This window comes from Carya illinoinensis, chromosome 13, assembly GCF_018687715.1.
Source record: "Carya illinoinensis cultivar Pawnee chromosome 13, C.illinoinensisPawnee_v1, whole genome shotgun sequence".
In the NCBI taxonomy this organism is placed as follows: Eukaryota; Viridiplantae; Streptophyta; class Magnoliopsida; order Fagales; family Juglandaceae; genus Carya; species Carya illinoinensis.
Window position 1 is genome coordinate 20,792,012 of NC_056764.1, and position 26,898 is coordinate 20,818,909.

The following is a 26,898-nucleotide window of genomic DNA, read 5'->3' on the forward strand; positions in this document are numbered from 1 at the left end:
GCTCGTACCTACACTGGTTAAGCCGTGGAATTGGTGATGCAATCCGGATGAGGTTCATGTCGCAATCACCTTTGTCTTCAAAGTACGTGCCGTTTAAAGAGTTCGGTCAATAGGCATTGTTGAAAAATAGAGCCGTGCTAGAATGAGAAAGGCTCCGATAATAGCATTTCATATAAATATATATATATTTTCATATCTTTAAATATTTCTTTTTTATAAAAAAAATCATAAAATTATTAAAAAATACTTTCATAAAAAAATTGAAAAAATAATTTTTTTTAATCGGAATCTATCTTCGAGACGTGAAAGTATCTTTTCTCTTAAAAATACATGGACAAAAATTATTTTTTTATTAAAATTTTTATGTGTAGTTATTTTTAAAGACTTTTTTATACATTCCAATAATATGATTAGTTGTATATTAAAAAAAATTTAATTCAACCAATCATATCAATAGAATATACAAAAAATACGTAAAAGTGACTGCATGTAATATTATTTTTTATTATTGAGTAAAAGATTTTCATCATACACCCTATGTCAGCATATTTATTTATTTTAATATTTAATATTAAAATATGTAAGATATTAATATAAAATAACGAAAGAGAATAATTAGTAAAAAATATTATGAAAAAGACAAAAATGTATTAAAAAATATTATACGTTAAAAATAGAGAAGAAGTGATACATATTTTACGTTGAGAAATCCTTATTTTGAGGTACAAAATCTTGCAAAATAGAGGAGCCATTGAGATTGCACGTAGTGGTTATTATAGTGGTGATCAGTATAGCGTTTCCAATCTCGAAGGAACTTTCAGTCCAGCTGGAGCTTTGATTCCGACGACTCGAAAGCGAAACGGAGCCAACCCAGTGGCTCTAAAGCCTACTCGCGACTTCCTTCAGGACCGAGTGGAATCTTTTGGAAGGGAAATCCAATGGCGTCTGCGAACAGAGAAAGGCTGTTGGACAAGGTTGATGAGAAGAATTGCCCAGGATGTCGTATGGATCGTGCAAAGGAGGAGCAAACTGGGGTGCCTTACAAGAACTTGTCCTATATATGGATTGTCTCCCTTTGTACTGGTGTGTTACCCTCTTCTCTCTTCACTTTGCTCCTTCTAACTGGGAAACTGAAGCATAATTAACTGGGTTCTTTGCATATCGTTGTTGCGATTGAGTTGCAGTACATGGCTTATATTTTCACGTTATATATATGTATGTATATATTTAAATGATCGCTTTCGTGATTTTTAGGCTGTGTGTTGATAAGTGAATTCACCATTATCTATTACTATTTACAAATTATTTACTACTTTTTTATTACTATTATATCACCTCAGTAAACTTTACTTTAGCTTCTAAGAAAATTGGCGCGTTGGGGAAAAAAAAAAATAAATTAAAAAGAGGAAAAAGAAGATCACGAGGATATCAATTGAGAAAGAAAAAAAGCTTTAAAACTGTCTGATTTTCCTTTAAACAAATTCTCAGGGATGGCTCAAGTAGTAAAGTCTTTGGTCTTGGTGATATGCTCCCTCTACGTCTAAGTTTCCGATCTAAATTTTTTTGGATGCAAACAATTTTTAGAGGCTATTGGACTGGTGGAACTTTCCCTTGAATTAATTGAAATGTATTTGCGGGAGATTCCTTGCTGATGGTTTTTACACCTCAGAATTAGTCGGGATTTTGTTTTTAAACACCCAGTGCTAATAATATATATATTTTTTTCCTTCAAATTTTGCTTTTAAAATCGCATTGTTGTTCTATATCTGACCATGATACGTCTTCCCTTCAAAAAATCAATTTTCAAGGTTTGACCTTGAGTTCTTTGAACGTACCTTACTCCTGTACAACCTAACTAAGGTGTAGTTGGATAATAGGATGAGATGAGATAGTTTTAGATAAAAGTTAAAAATTGAACAAAATATTGTTAGAATATTATTTTTCATATTATTATTGTTTTGAGATTTGAAAAAGTTGAATTGTTTATTGTATTTTGTGTGAAAATTTAAAAAAATTATAATGATGAGATGAAACTATTTCTATATCCAAATTAAGCCTAAGGTTTACAAGCATCATAGAAAAACAGTGTTTAAATAGTAGACGAAAGCATGTCGACTTTTTCCCTTGATCTCTGACTTCTCTTAAAAGTACTTCTTTATTTCTTTCTTGGATGAAAACGCTCAGGGAATTTCTTTCAGTTTATGTGTGTATCAGTTCATGAATGCGGTCACATAACAAACCTTATTTCAGTTTTGTTTTGTTTTGTATTTCTCAATTTGGCTTTCTTTTTTTATTATTCTCTTGACACTTATTTTCTTATACATTTTCAGCTTTGCCAATATCATCTCTATTTCCATTTCTTTACTTCATGGTGAGTTTACAATCAAGTTCAAGCCCATTATCTCTTCCTATCAGGGAAGGTTTGAAAATATTACTTTGTATATTGGCCTAGTCAGTAGTCAGTTTTGACAGTGCATGGAACTTCTTGAAGTAAAAGGACTGCTAAGGGTGATTAAAGGATGTGCTTATGTAACACGTTAGTGCGGTCTCATGAATATTTGAATCCGAAGGCTCATTGCATTTTGATTTTGTTTTGCGTTCTATTGCTTTATGAATTAGAACTTTTTCACTGTTCTTCCTTTGTTTTTTATATTTTTTCTGAATATCAGGGAAGTTGTGGAGTTTATACAGTATACATATTGGAGCATTCTTTTCCCATATAGGACTTGGACTTGGGTTTTTTAGTTCACTGAACATTATATATATCACACTCACTGTTTTGAGGACAATAAGCGATCTCCGGAAGGCTTTAGGGATTTTTTTTATCACACTTTAGTTCTATGGGCATCGTCTATTGTAATGAATGACACTTCTTTTATTGAACTTTACGCTGCTCTTTGCAGCTCTTAGCCTGTAGCAAGGCTCTTTGTATACCCCCTGTGTACTCGGGCCTTGCCCTTTTGATGTTCTAATATATCTCTTTTACTTATAAAAAAAAAATATATATATATATGTGTAACACATCTCCTTTTTTGTTTCCTTCTATTCCTTGTCTCGTAAACTTCCTTGTCCTAGCGTAACATACTTGATATTCAGCCTTCTCCTGATTTTATTCTCCTTAAGATTGTCCTATATTTTTCCTCTTGTTTTTAACTATTGTCCTGATCGATGCTTCTGTTCGAACAAGCCATTGTTCTCCAGCAGCAAATGAGCAACAAAACACAACTTGAGATTATGTACTCTAGCTCCTTTTAGTGTCTCCGTCTCAAACTGGAAAAAAGGCCTTTACATGACTAAATAACTTTCCATGTTGTGAATATTTTCTGCAGAGATAATCTTTTTGTTGATTGCAATTTCTTCAAATTGAAATTGAGAGCATCAACTTATATATTTTTATCCTCTTATAACCAATATTTGAAATTCTCTATCAGAAGGGGATTAATGATGTTCTGAGTGTACTTCAGCCCCTACATAAGTAACATTAAATTTATTTGATGTTTTTGATAAAAAAAAAAAAAAAATTGATTATAATCCCAGTGCTTTATTTTGAATACCAATCCATTTAAACCAATATACTATTTTATAGAACCAGCAAAATAAGAGGACTGAATACTAACATTGGGGTACAAAAAGAAAATTTTAGTGGTTATGGAGAATATGCTAGCAATTTTGATATTCATATTCACATTTGGAGTTGCTCAGAGTTAATAATCTGTACGTCTGTCAAGATGATTCAATACCTCCTGAGTGAGGGTTTCCTTTCATTATATAGGCACAAGTGTGCAAGATACAAGGCTGAAATCAAGGCTAAATTACAGGAATTAAATCTATTTACAAGAAAGGAAACTATGACTATGTACAAAATCTGTCTAAGTATGGAAAGTCTGCTATCTAAATAAGGAAGTAAATATATACAACTCATAACAGAAAATAAGGCAAGTGGAGACGTATCATGCTGTCATTAATCTGTCTAAGTATGGAAAGTCTGCTATCTAAATAAGGAAGTAAATATATACAACTCATAACAGAAAATAAGGCAAGTGGAGACGTATCATGCTGTCATCCCCCCTCAAATTGATGCTGGTCGGTCAAGAAGCATCAATTTGCCCACAAGAAACTGATGACGGTGTCGTGTCATGGCCTTAGTAAATATATCAGCAATCTGGAGGTCAGTAGAAATATGAGGAAGAGAAATGATGTGAGTGTCCAATACTTCCCGAATGGAATGACAGTCCACCTCAATGTGTTTCGTGCGTTCATGAAAAACGGGATTGGCAGCAATTTGAATGGCACTAGTGTTGTCAGCGTGGAGAGGAGTAGGATCAGACTGAGCGCAACCAAGCTCAGCGAGGAGACCACGAAGCCAAAGAATCTCAGAGCAAGCAGCAGACATCGCACGGTATTCAGATTCAGTGGAAGATTTGGAAACACGATCCTGTTTCTTACTCTTCCAAGAGATCAAGGAGTCACCAAGAAACATGCACCAGCTTGTAACAGAGCGTCGCGTATCAGGACATCCCGCCCAATCAGCGTCACTGTAAGCCACAAGATTAAGAGAAGTCCCAGTAGGAAAGAACAGGCCACGGCTAGGAGAGCCGCGAAGATAGCAAATAATACGACGAACAGCAGCAAAATGTAGATGACGGGGAGCCTGCATGAACTGACTAACCTGCTGGACAACAAATGAAATATCAGGCCGAGTAATAGTCAAATAGTTCAGGCTCCCCACTAATTGTCGATACAGAGTAGGATCAGAGAGGAGATCACCCTCGTCCCGACGATATTTCGTGTTTACTTCCAAAGGAGTATCCACAGAAGCAGTATCCTGGAGACCAGCCAAAGTAATCAGATCCTGAGTATATCTATGCTGATCCAAAAAAATGCCAGATAGATCAGTATGAACTTCCAACCCCAAGAAGTATGTAAGAGGACCAAGGTCCTTCATATGAAATGAGGCTTGAAGATGCTGCTGCAGTTGGGTGATCAAGACAGAATCCGTCCCAGTAATAACAATATCATCAACATAAACCAGAAGAAGAACAATTCCAATCGATGTTTTGCAGAAAAATAAAGAAGAGTCATATTGACTCTGCTTAAAGGAAAATTGAAGCAAAGTGGAGCAGAATTTATCAAACCATGCACGAGGAGCTTGTTTCAACCCATATAACGAGCGTTTCAACTTACAGACATCTGAGGGAGAAGAAGAGGACAAACCAGGTGGAATGGTCATGTATATCTCTTCTTTAAGGTCGCCATGAAGAAAGGCATTTTTGACATCCATTTGATGAAGAGACCAACCTTTAGAGGCAGCAACAGAAAGGACAGTTCGCACTGTAGTCATCTTAGCCACCGGAGCAAAAGTCTCCTCATAGTCCACTCCATACTCTTGCCTATTGCCAAGTGCAACCAAACGGGCCTTATATCGATCCAGAGTCCCATCGGAACGCAGCTTGATAGAATAAACCCATTTGCAACCAATAGGTTTCACCTGAGCAGGACAAGGGACAACATCCCATGTATGATTATCTTGAAGAGCTTGAAGTTCATCGGCCATCGCCCCACGCCAACAATCATGTTTAGCGGCCGCAGAATATCCGGACGGAATAGGAATGGAAGACAAAGTAGTATGAAGAGAGGTATGGGAGAAACCATACCGATCAGGCGGACGAGACACTCTGGTCGAACGACGAGGAACTGTGATAGTGTCCGGATCACCCGTAGAAGATGCAGTCGGAGCAGGCTCAAATGGCGGATCAGGCTCAGGAAGGGGCAAAGTAGGATGTCGTCTTTCATAGACAAGGCCAGGTTTGAAGCGAACAGAAGAAGAAGCCAAGTCATCAAAATTAGGCAAGACAGGCATCTCAGGCAAAGACTCAACATGAGAAGAAAAGAATGACTGATTTTCAAAGAAAACAACATGACGAGAAATGCGAAATCGGTTAGAGCATGGATCATAGCAAACATAACCTTTGTGCGAAGTACTATAACCCATAAAAGCACATTTGACCGATTGAGCAGATAGTTTATGACGCTCATGGGAAGGTAAATGAACAAAACAAACACAGCCAAAAGTATGCATATCAAGGTAGCTAGGATGCCGATGATAAAGACGAAAGTAAGGAGTTTCAAAATTCAGAACACTCGACGGCAATCTATTAATTAAATAAACAGCCGTAGACAAGGCTTCAACCCAGAATTTAGAAGGAACAGATGATTGAAGCAATAAAGTACGAACAACATCCAACAAATGTCGATTTTTACGTTCAGCGACACCATTCTGCTGAGGTGTATAAGGACAAGAACGTTGAGAAACAATGCCACGTTGTTGAAGAAAATCATGAAACTCACTAGACATATATTCACCACCTGAATCAGTCCTTAGAATTTTAATGTGAGAAGAAAATTGAGTCTCAACATAAGCAGTGAATTGTTGGAAAACAGAGAAGACCTCAGATTTAGAACGAAGAAAATAAATCCAGGTATACTTCGTATAATCATCAATGAAAGTAACAAAGTATTTATAATTGGCATGCGAGATAACAGGAGAAATGCCCCACACATCACTATGAATCAAATCGAAACAATGTTCAGCATGACTACCATGAGAAGGAAAAGAAAGAGACTTACTTTTACCTAATTTGCATGTGGAGCAATCAAAAGAAAGATGAGAAGAAAAATTATCTTTATTGCCCAACAAACCAGAATTTATTACATGAGATAAAACAACGGAATTAGGATGACCCAACCGTTTGTGCCATACTTCATACTTATTGTTCACAGTGTGACAAGCAAACGAAATAACAGTAGGAAGAGAAAAATGTAGAGGAAATAAACGTCCAACTTTAGGCCCCTTCGCGAGTATCTGGCCCGACACCTGATCCTGCACAAGACAACCATCACGAGAAAAACGAACATCACAGTTGTTATCAACCAATTGTCCAACAGATATAAGACTAGTAGAGAGCTGAGGTGATACAAAAACATCCTGAACAGTAGAATCAACATCCCCAATAGCATGAATAGGTAACTGACTACCATTAGCAATCTGAATGTGTGATGAGCCATTATAAGGCCGAACATTGCTAAGAGTATCAGAAGAGCTAGTCATGTGATTAGACGCACCCGAATCAACAAGCCATGTAAGGGAACCGTTACCTTGCAGCCCTAAGGCTGAAAATGCTGAAATAATCATTTGCTGAACCATCTCTGTAGTAAGGGTAGAAGAATCTCCTGTAGTAGCAGAAGAAGAGGAACCCACAGTAGCCTGATAAGCATTAGCCTGACGATTCTGGGGACGAGTAGGACAATCTTTAATAATATGGCCCGGCTTCTTACAGTAGTTGCAAGATTTTCTGGCACAGTGGGCAGCAATATGTCCGTATTCCTTGCAGCTGAAGCATTGAACGTTCCGCATGTCCTGTCCCTTGCCTTTCCCGTGAGCAGCGTAAGCCACAGCATTGGGTATCATTTTGTCATGCTGATAAGTGGCCTGGGTGGCAAGACGCTGCTCCTCACGAAGTAACTCCCCAAAACAAACATCCAAAGAGGGCACAGGATCACGGTTCATCAAATTGGAGCGAGTGACCTCAAATTCAGGTCGTAACTTCATTAAAAACTGATCACGCTTACTTTGTTCATGAACGGCCTGCACAACAGAGAGAGAAGCTTCCGGAACCTTGGCATAAATCATGTCAGTAAACTCTCCCCACAGAGTATTAAAACCAGAAAAATAATCTTGAATAGAGAGATCGCCTTGAGTGTAACTGGCAATCTCATATTCTAATTGAAAACGCCGGGCAGTATTGTCCTGATTATATACTTTCCGTAAGTATTCCCACATAGATTGAGCAGTCTTATAAGGCCTTAGATTGAGAACAATAAGGGGATCAACAGAGCCTAAAATCCATGTCATCACCCTAGCATCTTTAATTGTCCATTGAGCCAACTTAGGAGGCTCAGTAGGAGAGGGATCACTACCATCAATATGACCCCATAAATCTTTCCCCAAAACAAATAAGCGAAATTGAAATTCCCAAGCAGAATAATTTTTACCCGTAAATTTCACAGTAAAAGAATCTGAAGACATGATGCTCATAAAATGGAAACCAGCCAAGAATAATACTGCTGCACGTATCTACTAAGCACCAAAAAAATTAAACTCACAGAAATGCCAAGAAGCTCCTGCACGTAAACTGCCGAAAGCTACACAGAGACTGCCGAGAAGCCCAAATCTGTCACAGAAACTGCTGACAGCTACAAAACTCCAAGAAATAGCACAGCCCAGCAACAACGACAGCAAGAAACCAGCACAGACAGTGCCGACGGGATGAAAACTGACACCCACCACCAAGAAAAAAAATAATAGCAGCCCAGCCACAAGCAAACAACTCACAGAAAGTGCCGACAGAGTCAACACTAGCCTCCAACCAGAAAAAAAATTATCCCACGAGAATGAACCAGAAATATTCCTTAAGGTCTGGCTCTTGATACCATGTCAAGATGATTCAATACCTCCTGAGTGAGGGTTTCCTTTCATTATATAGGCACAAGTGTGCAAGATACAAGGCTGAAATCAAGGCTAAATTACAGGAATTAAATCTATTTACAAGAAAAGAAACTATGACTATGTACAAAATCTGTCTAAGTATGGAAAGTCTGCTATCTAAATAAGGAAGTAAATATATACAACTCATAACAGAAAATAAGGCAAGTGGAGACGTATCATGCTGTCATTAATCTGTCTAAGTATGGAAAGTCTGCTATCTAAATAAGGAAGTAAATATATACAACTCATAACAGAAAATAAGGCAAGTGGAGACGTATCATGCTGTCAACGTCTGCATATGCTTTGGTATGGTTTTTTAAAATGTTACTATGGTAACATTGTTCAATGGTGCAACTGTCAATCAGTACATTTGACTTCTTGTTTTGCTATTGTAATTATCTTTTATATTCAATATGCAGAAGATAGTGTGCCTGGTCAGAAATTAAAATACCGGGTGGTCATTGATAAATTATTCAAAAGTTGCCCAACAGTTTGGTTCTTTTCCCTTTTGGATTCTATTAATGGCATTAGTGGTGCAAACTGTCAAGCATCCTATGGACTCTCCTCTTTAAGTAGTCAATGCTTGCTTTTACAATTGGCCTGCTGTCATGACTTCCACATGCATCATATAGTGGAAATCTGCAGTTTTTATTTTATTTTATTTTTATAATTACAAAGTTCATTGCTTCAGGACTAAGGTTTTCGTATATGAATCCTTGGAATTGATACTTTTCTTGAACGCATGAAAGGAAAGAAATTTGTCTTTTGGCATATTGATTTTCAGATCAGGGACTTCCATATTGCAAAGAGAGAAGAAGATATTGGTTTCTATGCAGGATTTGTGGGTAACTTTATGGTTCTATTTCCAGCCCTAGTTGGTTTGTCTCACTCAGTTTTAACCTAATCGTTAGATTTCAAATAAAATCTAATAGATGCTATTTATATCATCTAGGATCTTCGTTTATGGTTGGAAGAGCTTTGACGTCTGTTTTGTGGGGAGTGGTAGCTGATCGAGATGGTCGAAAGCCTGTTATATTGATGGGAACATTTTCAGTGTCAGCAAAATTATATATTTTTGTTTTTTTGACTTCTTGAAGAATGAAATTAGTTTGATTACATTCTAGTTGCACTCTTTAATAATGGGGTGATTAATAAGTTTTGTTTTAGGGTTATATTCAACACACTTTTTGGCTTCAGCACAAGCTTCTGGATGGCACTTTCCATGAGGTTTCTTCTGGGATGTTTCAATTCTCTACTTGGTACAATAAGGGTATGTTTCTGTTGTGTGCACAATGCAGACACACACTAGCAAGACTATTAATGTGTACGACGAGAGCTACTCTTCAGTGATTGATCGATTTCCTGTAAAAGCTGTTATATAGCCATTGCTTTCCTGCTGGTTCAAGAGTTTACTTTGTGGCTACACTGTAGGCATATGCTTCAGAGGTTTGTAGAGAAGAGCATCGGGCTCTAGGACTGTCAGTTGTAAGAAAATAACTTTGGCATTTTTTGGAAATTGTATCCTGTTATTGGCTGTGAAGAATATTCAACTCAAGTTTCATTTCAGGTTAGTACATCACGAGGCATAGGACTGATTATTGGACCTGCCATTGGAGGTTTTTTTGCCCAGGTACATCTACATTTCTTCTGAAATGAGATATTTTTGCTACGAACCTTTTCTATTTACCTTTCTCACTTTTGTGTTTTGTGATAACGGATCTGGCTGTCATTGACTAGAACTAGAACATCTTAGGCACGTGCCTTATGGCTTTATTGTTTCCTGCATCATGATGCTAACAACTTGAAAATGTTGTTTACTAGATACAAATTACATTAAATATATTGCAGAGTATTAGCATTTAGGTACCTTTGCTTATGTTCATCAACGTCATCTTCTATAGCACCCCACCACCCTAGGGTTAAGAAAAACATCATTTATAGAAAATAGAGGGACTGGTGTGCTACTAACCTTGACTTTAAAATTTTCTTCTAAATGAAGTGCCAGGTATAAAAGATTCCATAGAATCAAACACTTATCAAAATACTCAAAATATAAAAGAGTCTACGAAAGCACTTACTGAAAATTGTTAAAAGGACATGGTTGTAATAAGTTTAACTTGTAAGGGTATAATTGTCAATTTTATGCAGTATATATTGTGATTGTACATCAATGAATGAAGTAAGAGAATTCTCTCCACGTCTGATTACATGGTATTAGAGAGTTGAGTAGTCTATTGGTGTTGGTCGTGGTACAGTCGTTCAGTTAGGAAAGGCCGAAATCGAGCTCACTGTTGTTTGAGCTCGTTGGAGTATTTTTTTTGGTGTTAGATCTCTCATCATTGGTTTTTGCTGCGGGATCCAAGGCCATCATCATTTTCTGAGCATTTCAATGGCTTCTCTCTTTGTCGTCGGTGGCTAGTAGGAGGTTCGAGGTGTTTCCGTCAAGTTTCTGGGGTCATCTTCAGTACTTGACACTAGGGTCGAGCTCTCCGTCGTCGTCTGTGCATACTGCTGGCGCTGGCGTTGTCTTATGATAGAATATTTTGAGAGAGATTAAAATGACTATTCAGGTTTTGGATGGCCACTTATATATAAGAAAATATTTAAAGGTTGTAGAAAGAAAAAAAAAACGGGGCCGTGACATGCCTAGTGTATTAATAGTTTTTAAACTGCTTAGAATTGGGAATTGGAGAAAGTTGGCCCCATGAGTTTTTTCAACAGCTCTAGAGGTGTACCTCAAGGGGGACCCTAATCTCCCTTACCATTTGTTATTGTCATGGAGTCTTTGAGTAGGATGATTTGGCTATGAAGTGCATAAGTTTTTTGTCAGGTTTTTCAGTGGGCTCCATAAATGGCACAGGACTCTACATCTCTCATTTTCTATTTGCCGATGACACGCTATTATTTTGCAAGGCCAACCGTGAACATCTCTGCTACTTGCAGTGTTTACTCCTATGTTTTGAAGCAGTATCAAGGTAAACTTGGCAAAATTGGAATTGCTACCGGTGGGCGAAATTGAGAATGTAACTATCTTGGTAGAAATCTTGGGGTGTAGGATCTTATCCTTTCCCATCACATATCTCTGGCTTTCCTTGGGAGCTCCCTTCAAAGCTATATGGGATGAGATAATGAAAAAGCTAGCGAGTTGTCTAAGCTGGATGGAAGCGGATATATTATTGAATGGCAGAAGGAGTATATTGACTAAAAACATGCTTTCCAACTTGCCCACCTATATTATTTCTCTTTTCCCACTTTTTGTGGGAGTTTCTAACCGTTTGGAGAAGTTATAATGTGATTTCTTATGGGAGGGTGAGGAGGTCAAGAAGTACCATCTTGTGAAATAGGCCAGGGTGTGTTCACCAGTCGAAAAAGGTGAGTTAGCGGTGAAAATTTTAATTCTCTTTAATCAGGCCCTTATGGGGAAATGGCTTTGGCATTATGCCTATGAAAAGTAGAGCTATTGGAGGGAGGGTGTTAATAAACACGGAATATGGGATTGTGGGAAGGAGGTTGGAGTTCACTATAAGTGAATGGGTCTTTTAGGGTTAGTCTTTGAAAGAAAACTAGAAGAGGGTGGGGCGAATTTTACCGGGTTACTAGATTAACATGTAAATGATTCACTTTTGGCATGATGGGGTGATCAATCCATGAGAGGTACATTTCCAAATCTATTTAGAATTGCTTGCATGAAGGAAGCTTATGTGGCAGATCACTACTTCCTCAGCACGATTCTATTCAATGGGTTGTTATCTTCATAAGGGAGGCAAACGATTGAGAGGTGAATCTCTTTTCATCCTTCTTTGATAGGTTGTACTCATGTAGGGTGGGACGAATGGTTTGGATCTCATCCAGGAGAGGTTTGTTTGAAGTGAAGTCATACTACAATTTGTTATGTAATCACAGCAATGCTTCTTTTCTGTGCAAGCTTATTTGCAAGTAAGGCTCCTCCTGGAATGGCTTTCTTGTCTTGGACAGCAGTACTAGGGATAGTTCTTACCTTGGACACGTGAAGAGATGCGGCGTTATGGTGGTTAATTGTTGCTGTATGCGCAGGAAAAGTGGGATTTTAAACTGGTGGGTCACCTTCTTTTACATTGTGAGATTGCTAGCATCCTATGGATGATCATCTTCAATCTCTTCAGGATTAATTGGGTGAATGTGTTCCTGGGTGGTGGAGCTTCTAACCTGCTGGAAAGGGCTGTTTAGCCACCATTAGTGTGTACCTCCGTAAGATGGTCCCATGGTGTGTATTATGGTGTCTATGGAGGGAAAGAAGCCAGCATATCTTTGAGAACTGCGAATGATCGGTGTCAGAGTGAGTTTTTTGTTCTGAACACCTTGTATCATTGGGCAAAGGCCCATTATGGTGCTCCTTTTCAGTTATTTATTTTCAGGGCTTTAGAGCACTTTTCCCCTTGTTTGTTCAGTGAATTCATGTATACTTTCTGTGTACCGGGATAACATCCCTTTCCATAATTAATAAAGTTTACCTTATATATATATAACTACTCGTACTCAACTATTCATGTACATTGCATAAGTCTACAACTGGTGTATTTATTAGTTTTGCAACTACTATTTTTAGTTAAGGACTTGGAAAGAATTCTCTGTTTCCTTTCCAAGGTTTTGAATGCAAGTACTGTTAGTTGATATTAATAGCTTTTTATTCAACATTTTATCTCCACTAAAGGTTTTGAATTTATGAAGATTACTAACTTTTTGATGCATCTGGGATGGTAGCCTGCTGAAAAGTATCCAGAAATATTTGCTAAAAGCTCCATATTTGGGAGGTAGTTTTACTGCTAAGGTTTTATCAATTTTTTGTTTGCATTATTTCTTCTATATTGATTATTGTTTAAATATGTAATCTGATGGGTTAGATTTTTTTGTTGTCATATTGCAGGTTCCCTTTCTTGCTACCCTGCCTGTTAATTTCGATTTATGCAGCAGGAGTATTCGTTTCTTGTTGGTGGCTTCCAGTATGTTTAATCCCACCCTTGCTATCTCAATGCTAATTGGACCATAGTTCATTGCAGTTGTGGCTTTAGAGCCTTGTTTGTGAATTACAAATTTTGGAAGATTTTTTTATTTATTTTAAAATCCACCTTCAATCCAAACATCTTTTACTCATCAATTTTTTTTTTGGTCTCATCTGTCAAATATAATTCTCATCTAATCATTTGCATTATTTTTTGTGATTTAAATAAAAATACAAAAACCAAAACAATGCACAAAAACCCAAAAAATATTCGACAAAAATTTTACTCTAAACATTATCTCACTGGACCCCCCACACCATTTCAAATTCTAATAAAAACATCTTAAAAACTTTCTCATTCCGAACATATATTGAAGAGTTCAGGAATTTTAGGAAAATCTTCAATCCAAACAAGCCCTTAGTGAAGTACATCCAGAGTTGAGGAAACTGTAGAACAAGGTTAGCTTGATGGAGCAAAAATCTTACAGGATTAACATGTAGGTTGCACCACTCTCAAATGTTTGTCTTGGCAATTGCTTATACAATTTACATGCAATTGCTACATTTGAGCAATCTTTTGATGCGACTAATGGTTATAGAGCTGAACTTGATCAAGCAAGTTGGCTGATTTACAGTTAAACTTGGTAAGTTGATTGGAGTTCTGTTAACTTGGTTATACATAATTTATAGATAACTTACGATGGGCAACACCAGTGGGTTTAGGGAAGAGAGACAAATAGTAAATGGGCAAATTGGAAAGAGTAATCCTAGTCAAAAATATATAAAGCCATTTCCAGTCGGTCTATTGATGTTCCCTATTCTCAATAGTGCTGTTGCTGCCAACAAGAAACCACCAGAGAAAGTCATTTGTTTTCGCCCCTTCATTGGCCCTTGCCTTCCTTTACAAGTCCTTGAGCGTCCTTTGGCGGCCTTCCTCATAGAAGCTACCATATTGATACTGAAGGCCAAATTCTATATCCAAGAATGCTGTCAATTGGGCCATGAAACCTTGATATCTATTGAAAAAGAAAGCACCTGCTAATAGAGTTTTGTTGGGGTAGGTGATACTAGTGACCAAGTCATAAAGATGCCTGGCGTGTAAGCTGGTCCCCTTAAAATCCCATTGCCAAATAGGCATTTTCATACACAATATGTCAACGACTCACTACTGGAAATCATGAGTGACAAAGAGCTTCTCATAGATTTAAAAAAATGTAGCACCCACTCCGCTCAATCCAGACTGAACCTTTTTGTAGGTACTGCAAGATCAACAATATTAGATGTTCATTTAATAAAAATGTATCGCCCCATTCAACTTGTTTTTTCTTATCTTTGCTCCTTTTCCTTCTGTGCTTCTCTCTTTCATTTCCTTTCCAGTACTCCATTCTTTTTTGCATAGGGAACATGGCATGGAGCGTTCAAAATGGAGCTTGTACAGAGTGAGGGGGAAAGCATACCTCATCTACCTCAAAATTATGTTATATATATTGGAGAGTAGAGTTGACTTTTTGCATATACTACATTAATATACTTTTCTTAAACATTAAAATTATATTCTCTCTGTAACACTTCCACTCCAGCTATAGCATATATATCAAATAAATCCAAGTTGGAATAATGACAACAAGTTACAATCCAAAGACTTTGTAAACATATCTTGCAAGTTGACCTTCAAAATTCACAAATGTTGAAGACATATCTCTAATAAAGATCTTATCTCGAATGAAATTTCACTAAACTTCAATATGATTGGTTCTTTCATTAAACAAAAGAGTAGAGGCAATATGTAAAGTGGCTTGATTATCACAGTATAGTGGACTTGGAGTGGAAGAAGTAAAACAATCTCTTGAAGAAATGTTGTAAGCATGTAAGCTCACCAAAAGGATAAGTTATTTACCTCTATTCAGCATCAAGGCAGCCAAATTTTCATTATAGAAAAGTCTTGTCTTTCTTTTTATATTTTTATTGGTTTGCAAAAGCGCCTGCTCAATTAACCATGCTTTATCATTCTAATTTAAGATTCCATTTAGGCTACACAATAATCTGAGATCAGGAGTCCGCTGTGCCAACATGAGACTCTAGGAACGGCCAAAAACTGGTTCATTGTATTGACTGCATGCACAAGATAACTAGTCTACTAATAGTCGGTGATATCTGTTGGGTTATTCAAATAATTCTTTCTCCTCCTCCTTTGAGAGTTTGTGATGCTGATCCATAGAATGTCAATAGGTCAAGCACATGACCGGCCTGTTTTCTCTTGCAAATCAAGGGCATACTCATTTTGAGACGTTGTAATGCTCTTAAGAAGCCTAGCAACTTCATTTCAAAGAAAGATTCATAATTTGTCTAAGCCTTTAGTATGGAATTGGTGCTGTTGAAATTGTTTTAACTTCGCAATACCTCCAGATTCATTCTCCATTACAGTATCATCCATATAAAGTATAAAACAATGTATTGAGAACTTGACAGTTTAAAAGTGTAAAAAATCTTGGCAATCATAGAAATATATCCTCATAATTATCATGCTCACTAAAACCTCTGTTCTCTACTGGAAGTTTGAACTACTGCTTTTTGTTGGATTTTGGACGTTATTTATTATTAGCAGACATACTGGTGAGCCATCATGTGCCAAGCATACAAAGTAAAACTAAAATTTGAGTTTTTTTTTTGGCATATTTTTTATGATTGCTATAGGTTTGTTGCTATTCTATTGCACAATTTTATATTACTGCTGAGATCATTTGTGACATTTATCTTTTATGTGGCATTTTACAGTTTGTTTACATTAATGCAGGAAACGTTGCACATGCATAATGAGAGGGTAAGTGCAAGATTCGATCGATGTGATGTTCTGGAAGCTTCATCAAATGAAATTAGTGAGGTGGAAAACATAAAAGACGTTGACAGAAGAGTAGCACCTTCTAAAGCTAATCTCCTAAAGAACTGGCCTTTAATGTCTACTATCATTGTATATTGTGTTTTCTCACTTCAAGAGATGGCTTACACTGAAGTAAGTATTTTTTCTTACTGGTGGTTATCTTGACCTGATATTATTGATTTTTTTTATACTGCATTGGATGTAAGCCCTATTATAGTAACTACACCTATTTTCTTATGTTCCACCCGTGTCTTTAGGTTTTGGGACTTGCATTGTGTTTGAGATGGATTGGAAGTCCATTTTTCCTTTTTGAAACCAGAGTTTTGAAGTAGGAAAATTGTTTTGTTCTTTGATCAGGCAAGGTTTTACTTCAGGTGCACCATGGCAGTGCCAAACGCAGAAAATGTTTTTGGGGGAGCAGTTGGTTATGTAAAAAATATTCAATTCACTAATTAGTGAAAATGATATTACTCTAACCCTCGTGGATAAGTAATAATTACTACCAATATTCAAGCAATTTTAAGAAAATAATTTATCATACACTTACTAGCAGCAGAGAAGAGTGGGACTGAAGATGTTTACAAATTTGGGGCCCAAAGTGATATTACATAGTATCAGTGAGGTTGGGGCACCTGTACGGTTTTCAGGCATAACAACTCATGTGAAACGGGGGAACAAGGGAATCCTGTGGCTTCATGCCATGTCTACTTTGTTTCTTTCTCATTTTCTGAATGTATTTATATGATTATGCAACTATATATCGTTCGGTATTCTAAAGAACTAAGGAGATTATGTACAAATTACATCCTAATGTCAGTTACTCGACTATGAACCAATGTTGACATTTCATACTTCTTGTCAGCAAGTTCAAAATATTTCTGTCTATCAGATACGCAAGCATTCAACATTATTACCAAAAGTTCACTCATCTTTAGAAATTAGGTGATGCAAGACCACTGATATGTTTTCCTAATTTAGTGTGTTGGACAACAGAAGTTGAAATCCCTGTCCTTGTTTTTGCTTCTTACTTGTGAGCTGTTCTAATACATGCAACCTCATTTAAAAATGTAATTAATAATTCATCTGTCTTGCTGGAAACTCTAGTTATTTGTGCTCAAGAATACTGGTATAACCAGGGACATTTGACATTATTGTGCAGATATTCTCTTTATGGGCAGTTAGTAACAAAAAGTATGGAGGGTTAGGCTTTTCATCTCAAGATGTTGGCATAGTTCTAGCAATCTCAGGTATTCTCACACAGATTGCACTACCAAAATATTGTCTAAAGTGTAATATTGTCTAACCAAGATGTTGAGATTTTTTTCAAGCAATCCTTCTCTAAAGTGTATGGTGAGGAAACCCGGTTGTGATGCTTATAAAAACTAGAGTTATCTTTTTATTCATTTTTTCTGTTTAATTTCCAAAAACTCATGCAGGCTTCAAACCCTACAACCGGACCTTGATTTCATGCCTGAACCCTGAAAGTCACTGCTAATAAAATAACCTAAGTCATCTACCTTTAGATAGGAACTGGGCTGTAAAAATGGGTACTGTTCACAGTGCTGCACATATTGGGGTACTTTCATAAATTGGATTTGTTATTGCTGCCCTTTGCAGAGGTTAATAGCAACGTGTTATTATGCATTGTTAAGTTTGGTGTCACTGTAAAATATTGATGATTCAGCAAAATAGTGGAACAGAGGTCATACAATGTGGGATCATTAAACAAAAGCTTCTGTAATCTTTTTGAATAGGCTTATATATTCATTCACCTACTTCAGAAGTTAGTGATTTGTTTGTGTTAATAGGGTTGGGGCTTTTACTGTTTCAACTTTTGTTGTATCCACCAATGGAAAGAGTCCTTGGGCCAATTATGGTTACGCGCCTCTCAGCGGTAAATTTGAGCACTTTCCTATCTTATTTCTTTATTATTTTGCTTCTTATCTTAGGCAACACTGTTAATATTCTCTATGTGATACTTCTGTTGTGCAGGTGATATCATTACCATTGCTGTCAATTTACCCTTATATAGCTATGCTCTCGGGGTTAGCCCTTCATTTGGTAATAAACTGTGCATCAATATTGAGGAATGCTCTATCTGTAAGTACATTGGACTTGAGATTTTCCATTGGATTGTAGCATTTCCTTCTACGTAGTTAAGATTAGAAAGTAATAATAGCAGTATAAGTATCTTATCTGTTGTTTTTTATCCTTGAACTAATAGCATTCACTTACCAGATATTGATGTTTCTTGTACAAAATATTGTTCACCCTTTAATAGTTTAAAGCATCAAGCAGAGAAACCATCCATTAAAATGACCAATACAGTACACGGAAGATTTATAGATAGAGTTGATGCTTTAATATCAATAGTGTGATGGTTGAGAATCGTATTGACAGTCAATGCTCCATCTTACAATTTTGAAACTCTTTCTCCTGCCCTTCCTCAAAATTTTTGACCATGATAGTTTTGCCTCTGTGTTGGGCTTTGGCTTGTTGGATGTCAGGGTTTGCAAATATCATGTAAGTATCATTCCTCTTTTCAAGTTCTTCATTTGTACTAGCACCTCATCATTGGTATCTTTGGTGTGTGTAATTTCATAGAAATCCATCCCATTTGCATCTCCTAGAAGCCAATATTTGAGTGCCATATCCTCATAGAACTGTGCTTATTAACCCAAAGATTCTTGTACAACCTGGACAGCACTTGGTCAGTTTCTAAAATTAAAGGTTGATGCAGTTAAGAGTGTTAGAAAACACAAGGTTAGAGCATTCACTTTTCCTCTGTAAGAATTCTAACACAAGGTTAGAGCATTCACTTTTCCTCTGTAAGTGCAGAGATTATTTCATTTAAATATGAAGAAAACTGTGAAATTACTCACTAGATAACGATGGCAACGAGGGGAAAAGATGATTACAGATTTGTCCTCTAGAGTGCTGAAGCTGGACTGTTTGAATAAAAGGGATTCAATGGCTATCTTTTGAAATGTTCATGAGGAAAGTGTTGAAAACTTGATATTTTTGTTTAGGTATGGCTGCAGCAGGCTTGGAGAAGGCTTTCCTGTAATTTTACCTTGGATTCTTGATGGAAAATTGAGGTAAGAATGGTCGCAAGGGGGCAGCAGACCCGGAGAGTGATCTTCTGTGGTTCTTCATCCAGTCTAGTGATGAAAGTTTCAGTGTAAACAGGGCTGAGAGTCGGCAGCACACAAGAAAATTAGGGTGATTTTTGGCAGCCAATCGCTAGGGTTTTCAGGAGACAACCTATGTTGCAATCAGGAGGGATCGAGGTCAAACATAGTAGCATGTGGGGAGGATGGCATTCAAATGAAGTTAGTGGGCCTTTTCAGGCTTGGAGTATGGAAAAACATTAGGAGGGGTGGGGTTAGTTCTCTTCTTCTGTTATAGTGAGATGGGTGATAGGATTATATTTTTTGGCATGATGTGTGGTGCAGGAAGAGAAGTTCACCAACATTTTTATTTTCATAGGTGAAGAGAAGTTTCGGGACATTGTTTAGCATCTCTTGATTTGTATGGAGGGCCTGGTAGTAAAACATTGTAATCTCTGACAATAGACTCCTGATGGAACGTTACTCTCTCTTGATCGGTGCATGATTATGTGGAGTTGAGCTCTTTCTTTTTTAATTTTCCTTTTCTTATTGAAGGTTGAGAGGAGGCACTAGTGATGATTAAACCTTCCAAAAGATGAATTTGCAAGGTCATATCTTTCTCATGGAGAGAAATAAGGCGCCTTAAGTGGTAGCATCTTTTGTTTGTTAGGCATCCTAGATGAAGATTTCAATGTCAAATAGAGGAATGTTGTAGTTATAGACTAGTTTTGTGTGTTTAAGCAGAACTGAGAAACTATAGATATCCTCATTGCGAGGTGGCTACGAATTTATGGATGCCAATATCCCATATCATTTGAATTGAGTTGGGGATTTGATGGCTTAAAGCCCTCTTGGTAGCCATAGCAATTTAGAAGTTTGGATGATGATTTGTCTGTGCTTAATATGTTGTATTTGGTGGAAGCATAATACCTCTGAAGATTATGAGAGGATAGTGTTTGAATTAAGAGCCCTAATGTTCACGTCTCTTTATGATTGGATGGCTAAGTACAATAACTTTTGTTTCTCTAGTTTTCTATATTTCATGGATTTCTGTTCTTTTTCTCTATTTTTCTAGATTTCATGGATCTGGATTCCTTTTCTCTAGTTTCCTGCTGCATACGTCGCTGTGTACTTGGGTTGTGCTCTTTTGTTCTTTCCGTATGATTGCTTTGCTAATCAGAAAAGAAACGAGGATAATATTTCCATCGTACTTTTCCTTTCATCCTTTTTCTACAGTTGTTGAGATTGTGCCCAATAGTTTTAACTTCTAGGTTATCAGCTAATTTTAAACTTGACAAATTTTATTTTCACAATCCAAGCACAACCTCAGTTGTACTTTGAAGGTAGCTGCCATAATGGGATTTCCTTCCATATCCTTTATATGTTAGGATCAAACTGTTGATTGATATGTTTTTTTGTTTTTCAAAAAAATCAATGATGACGACCCAAGAGATATCAAAAGAGAGAACAATTCAGTAAGTGACAAATAAGTTTTCTATCGAGGTTTACAATTTTAGGAATTCTTCTGCAAGCTACCTACAAAAAGAAGGATTTCTTCTGAAAACAAAATAAAAGTGACACTGCTGGTGTGAACGAGGCTGTTATGAAATGAATGAGGCATCTACATTTTGAACTGCCTTGTTAACCTTGTTTGTTGCAATAATTTGATCTAACAGGGTTGGTTTTTTTTTTTTCCCTAGGTTTCCCTTGTCACTGGATTATTCATATTGCAAAATAATGCCGTGGTTAGTTTACTTGGCGGCAGAATGTTTCTTTTCATTTTCTTTTCATGGTTGAGTAAAATTCTCAAAGTTTATCTTCTGCATAATTTCTGGTATAAATGATAATTCTTCAACCCAATGCTGCTGTTATAGCCTCAAAACCAAAGAGGAGCTGCTAATGGCATTTCCATGACTGCAATGTCAGTTTTCAAAGCATTTGGCCCTGCAGGAGGAGGTGCTCTGTAAGTGGAGCTTTCATCATTTTACTTACGCTAGCTTTCATCTCATTCAATTCATTTGGTTATTGTACATGATTTATACATAATTTGTTTTAAAAAAATATTAACAAAAACGAGATGACTGATTAGTTTTTTATGTAATTGAGAATTGTTTCCTGTTCAAGTCTAGAAAGGCATCAGGAAGTGATGGGAGCTGAGAGACACTCGTAACCCTTATGCATATGGGTCATATTCTTGCTTTAAGCCAATGAGAAAGTGAACAATATCAATATCTTGATGTTATTTTGTTCTTCATACACTAACTTGCAAACATTATTCCTCTGGAACTTTACTCAAAACCAAAATACCGCTTATACACCATAGATCCAAGTGACATCCCTCAAACCAGATTTCATATGCTGATATGCTGAGGATGTTCCCACATGGTCTTGGCAGTCTAAAGATTGAGTAACATAGAGCAGCCATTGGGCTCAAGACTAGTTACCATGAAAGGCATGACTTGAGCATCTTCCAGATCACATAAAATGGCACGTGCATCATTGTCTTAGGCCTTATACCATGATAAAAATTGGGCTTGCAGAAAAGTAGGGTTAAAAATATCTATTTTTCCTTGCTCTCAACACTTTATCATGTAACGTGAGAATCGCCAATACAATTGACCTAGCATTTATTCAAGGGTATTTTCGTTGATACTAATGTATTCCAAGGAAAAATGCACCAACCTCCCTCAAACTGTAATTCAATTTGAAATCAGCCCTCAAATTACCAAGAAATTGTAATTTACCCTTTTCCCTTAAAAAGATGAAATTTTCTTTTCAGTTTCTCGAAAAAGACAAAGAATGCTATCAAATTCCAAAAAACTTACTTGTCTAAATTATAATTTAAAAAAAAAATGTTTTTATTTTTATTTTTTGTTCGAAAAAATTATTAATGTTTTTCTTTTTAGTTTTTTTATTTTCAGCTAGATAGAGCCCCCGTGCTCCTAATGTAGAGCTAGAACTACTTCTACCTTGGAATCCACGATCACACATGAGTACCTCGCCTTCCCAAAAAAGCAGCTGCTAAGAACAATCATTTGGTTTGCTTCATTCTTTGACTGCTCTGCTCCCCCCCACCGCCCGCCGCCCCCCCCCCCCCCCCCCCCCCCCCAAAAAAGAGAGACTTGTTCTTGCTCTCCTAATTCAGGAAGACCGAAATTACTGGTTAGGTTGGCCCAACCAAGAAAGGCATGGGAGCCTTTAGCCATTGTTTAGGCTGAGTTAAGTAATAACTTTAAATTTTATGTTTTCTAATCTTTTGGTATTTCTTTTTGATTAAAATTATTATATTTTCATGTTTTCTATTTTTCATCAAGGTTGTTTACATCAATTTTTTTTATGGAGGGGTTAGATTACAATTTTTGGTACTTTGAGGGTGTGAACGGCCAAATTGATAGTTTGGGGAGTTTATTAAAAATTGGGTGGTAGTTTGAGGGAGGTTTGTGTATTTTCCCCATATATTTTCATCAACTCAATTATACTTTAAGAAGTCTAATAACAGATGTTTACATTATTTATAAAGTTCTCTTTATAAAACTAGCTGTTTCCTCAAATTTTTATTTTATTTTATTTTATTTCTCTCTGGATGATAATGAACATAATGTGTTAATAAAACTTCATTCTGGAAACCCCTTCAGCATGATCAAATGGAGTCTCCTTGGTTTGTTCTTGAAAAAAACTGTTCGTTGATTTATTTTAGGCATTTATGCCAAGGAGATCTGCTTCTTGCATGTTTTTATCACAGATATGGAGTTTCTTGGTAATGGTCCCAGCAAGCTGAAGGAGTGAGAACTTGATCAGAGTTCTACCCTTTCAGCTGAAGGTTTGGGGCTTTCTTGGCTGATCTGTATCATCTTGAAGTTACACATGCTTTGTTTTCCCGCTTGCCCTATATATTTCCTACATGCACACTGCATTATTGGAATATAAGTTGTTAGAAGCAATCATTCAATTCGTACATTTCTTATAAGAGTTTGATTTCTAATCTTAAGTTTTTGAATGCTTTCTAGCTGGAAAATTCCTATTTCTAGGGTTACTTAAATAGAATATGCAGTATATGCAGACTCCTTGATGCTTCAATTTCCCATCTGTGTCCTGTGATAAATTGTTGGGTGCAGATTGGTTGGTTTCATGCAGTGAGAGTGGCTTATAGAGGAAATAATAGAAACTGAACTGGCTCTTAAAATACACGGTCTCAGTTGATACTACTGGCAACGATTACAGTACTGGAAGCACCAAAACAGTGTTTATACTTGTTTCATGAGTAGCCAAGAGTAGTCAGGCACATAATGTAATCTTTAAGAACTGATGAGTGAATTTTCAAATGTTAATGCATCAAATGTATATCTTTATAATCCATATACTAGTCATATAGGTAATGGGATGATATATGCAGCAACTTTTTTTTTTTTTTTTTTTGGGGGGGGGGGGGGGGGGGGGGGGGGCGAGAAAGAGTATTGTTATTCTAAGGCTTTTACACCACACACTGCTTACGTGACATAATTTGATTTAAAATAGAAATTTTAAAATTTGAATTTTATAAATCAAATCTTACCATTTAAGTGATATGGATAATGTGTTCTACATACTGGCTTGATAATAGAAAAACTTGGCCTAAAAATGCTTTTCAATGTGTTTATTTGTGGGTTGTGATGAATGTGGTATGTAGGAATGCAACTTTTTGTGTCATTACTTGATCATATTTATCTTCACCTGCAGCTTTTCGTGGGCCCAAAAGCGGCAAGTAGCTGCCTTCCTCCCAGGTATATTCACTTGATTGCAATGTTCTACTAGTTCATAAAAAGATAAAAGAAAATAAAAGAAAAGAAAAGCTTTTCCTCTGTGCTTTTGAAGTGCCGTTGATAGAGTTCTTTCAAATTTTATGCATGTGCGCATGTGCATGTGTGCTCTGGGTTGGGTAGGTGGGTTGTTTATTGAAGTTTTAAATGAACTTTGAAATACGACTCACACAGGAAAGAGAGAAGGAAGAGTGTGCATTTATCAATGCTTGTGCTATTTCTTTAAAGCATGTGCTTAGGTGTGTGATTGGGTGTGGACAAGTTTAAGATGCTTCACATTGTACACAGACAAAAGAGCATGCAGGTGCAGGTGCATGTGCATGCTATGGGGTGTAGGGCTCTAGTGACGCCTTGATGGCACACTTGGCACTTAGCACAAAGTATCACAGCACGAAGTGATCTTGATTGTTAATTTAGGAAGACTGATATTCAATATTTAGTGACAGGAGTTGGACATTTGGATGATTATAAACTCAATCCAATGGTTAGATTCAGTTGGCCATTGATAATATGAATTTATGAATTAATTAATTACTTTTAAATAGTCAAGTTAAATAATTGCTACAAAGAAATTTGATACAATGGTAAAATTAAATGACCATTATTTGTAAGTCCAATCTAATGATCAAGATTAAGTAGAATTATTCTTTAAAAATACTGGCAAAGTGACTGTTCAAAGAGTCACATTGAGCTCGTTTATTGTAAAGTGGATCTAACATATCATATGTGAACTTTACTTTTGAGAGATCTCTTTATGAACCTAGCACTTCTCATATAATTTGACTTAAAAAGCAACTAATTGGCCATATATGAATAGAATTCAGCACAATTATATATCTCATTTCCTTCTAAATTTTAGCACAATTATATTATCATATTTCCTTCTAAATTTTGCCATCTTTCAAAGCTTTTTGTTTGATCAGTTGTTATTAAGGTTATAGCTATTGCAATAACAAAATAATTCTAATGTTTTTGCCAAAATTCTTAATCTTTAGTTATTATGGTTTGATTTCGTTTGGCACATAACATAGTCAAAACAACCGAAAAGGTTTCTAGGCTTCGTTGTATCTTGTAGACTATTTTGTTCTAACCCGGTTCTCGTCCATTAATTCAGATTGATGGGGCCAAAAAACGTGTTAGAGAACCCTATGTAATCACCCGCTTCGCAGCTTTTCTCTCAATTCCGTTTCCTTCTTCATCAACGGCAATTTTCCTTTTCCTTAAATCAAGTTATTTAGAAATTTCAAAACCTTTACTAGAAATGCAACTCTAGAAATTGGGGGACTGTAGTAGCTGTGTGACTTCAATTGCCAAAAGCACGTGGTTTCCTTCTCATATTAGCATGGTTCAATGTCTATAATTAGGGTATTAGCATCTTTCAAATTTCCTTCTTGCATTCTTTATTTTGGCTTGCAAGTTTTTTTCAAAATACAGTGTTGGGAACTAATTGCCACAGCTGTTTGATTTTCATGTTTCCACCGAGAGTATTGAGAACTTCCTTTCTCTTTTCTATCATCTGTTAAGTCGTTTCTGGAGGCTGATCTAGTAAGTTAAGCTGCATGCAGCAGTCTGGTATGCTCTCAGTCAAACCAGAGTACAAATCCATACTTTCCTATATTGATATTTAGCACCATACACTCTCTCATCTACAGAGTACTCGAACTAATTTCTCATCTTACCCATCCCCAAGATGCAACAAAAAGACAAAGGAGCTGCTAGTTTTGATTCTAAAATTGCATTCTTTCATTATTTCCATCGTTAGTGCTTTAAGGCTGAGGAGTTTGGCATGGACAGCTAACAGATTTTTCTAGCCTATAGAGAATTTTCACAAGCTGGGGGATACACAAGCTTCATCTCAGAATGATTATTTAATAGTAGAGATTGAGCTTTCTATATCTCTGTCTCAAGAGCTTTATGAAGTAGTTCACCTTAGTGTACTAAAACGATCCTTGAGCAATTTACTGGAAAATGGTAAGAGGATAGGGCTCTAAAAGTTATAACTTGGTTTATTTGACACTCTGCTTGACTTATTGAATCACAGGTAATCAGATGGTTTTCTTCATTTTGAACTTGGTCCAGTTTATCGGCTTGGTACTTACTTTCAAGCCATTTCTTGCACTCCCTCCACTAAGAAGCAAGGAAAATGTTGCGAGAAAAACATAGTTATTTGTATAAGTGGGAGACTTTCTGACCCGTTATGTGGTAACTAAAGACTTCCCGAAAGTATACGTGCCAATAATTCTGTCACTACATTAAGCATTGTATTTAATAAATTTCAACTTGTATTGTCGTTTCTCTCATTAGAGGTATTGTCGCTGTCAGCTGTATTACTACATATTCAAATTTGTGATGAGAACTACTATAGATACAAAAAGATTACACAAAGTAAACCTACAAACTAATGTGGATTCATGGAATTTGTTAGATCTACTTTATAATAAAAATAACTTTATAATTTGACGTACTACATCAAGCAACATTAATTTATGGGTTTATTTTTGTGGCTAAAGTATTTTTTATTTGTGATTACAGTTAGGCCTACACATTGACCCTGTTTGACCTGCAGGGAAGGCCACATCAACTTGACGACC

The 26,898-nt window shown here is 36.5% G+C and overlaps 1 protein-coding gene across 8 annotated transcripts; it reads left to right on the top strand.

Annotated features, from left to right (window-relative positions):
• The first annotated feature begins 716 nt into the window (after positions 1-716).
• LOC122292180 (probable peptide/nitrate transporter At3g43790) lies at positions 717-26,607 on the top strand. 8 transcript variants are annotated; one of them, XM_043100411.1, is made up of 17 exons: positions 717-1,083; positions 2,331-2,371; positions 9,330-9,390; positions 9,498-9,600; positions 9,713-9,815; positions 9,977-10,030; positions 10,113-10,175; positions 13,286-13,335; positions 13,449-13,524; positions 16,318-16,533; positions 17,561-17,648; positions 18,210-18,295; positions 18,394-18,501; positions 21,212-21,256; positions 21,386-21,474; positions 24,228-24,271; positions 26,349-26,607. In XM_043100411.1, exons 1-17 carry the CDS (start codon positions 939-941, stop codon positions 26,468-26,470), a joined length of 1,494 nt encoding a protein of 497 aa, XP_042956345.1. In that variant the 5' UTR covers positions 717-938; the 3' UTR covers positions 26,471-26,607. The 8 variants fall into 8 exon arrangements, with proteins under 8 accessions (XP_042956345.1, XP_042956349.1, XP_042956353.1 ...); XM_043100414.1 differs by having other exon boundaries at positions 1,015-1,083; positions 9,237-9,390; XM_043100413.1 differs by lacking the exon at positions 2,331-2,371 and having other exon boundaries at positions 718-1,083.
• Positions 26,608-26,898: the final 291 nt, after the last annotated feature.

Excerpts from the sequence above, each read along its gene's own strand:
- LOC122292180 (XM_043100411.1), top strand. The coding sequence starts at position 939 with ATGGCGTCTGCGAACAGAGAAAGGCTGTTGGACAAGGTTGATGAGAAG. Across the intron at positions 13,336-13,448 it reads AAAAGCTCCATATTTGGGAG|GTTCCCTTTCTTGCTACCCT; the intron begins GTAGTTTTACTG and ends GTCATATTGCAG. Across the intron at positions 18,502-21,211 it reads TATTGAGGAATGCTCTATCT|GTTTCCCTTGTCACTGGATT; the intron begins GTAAGTACATTG and ends TTTTTTCCCTAG.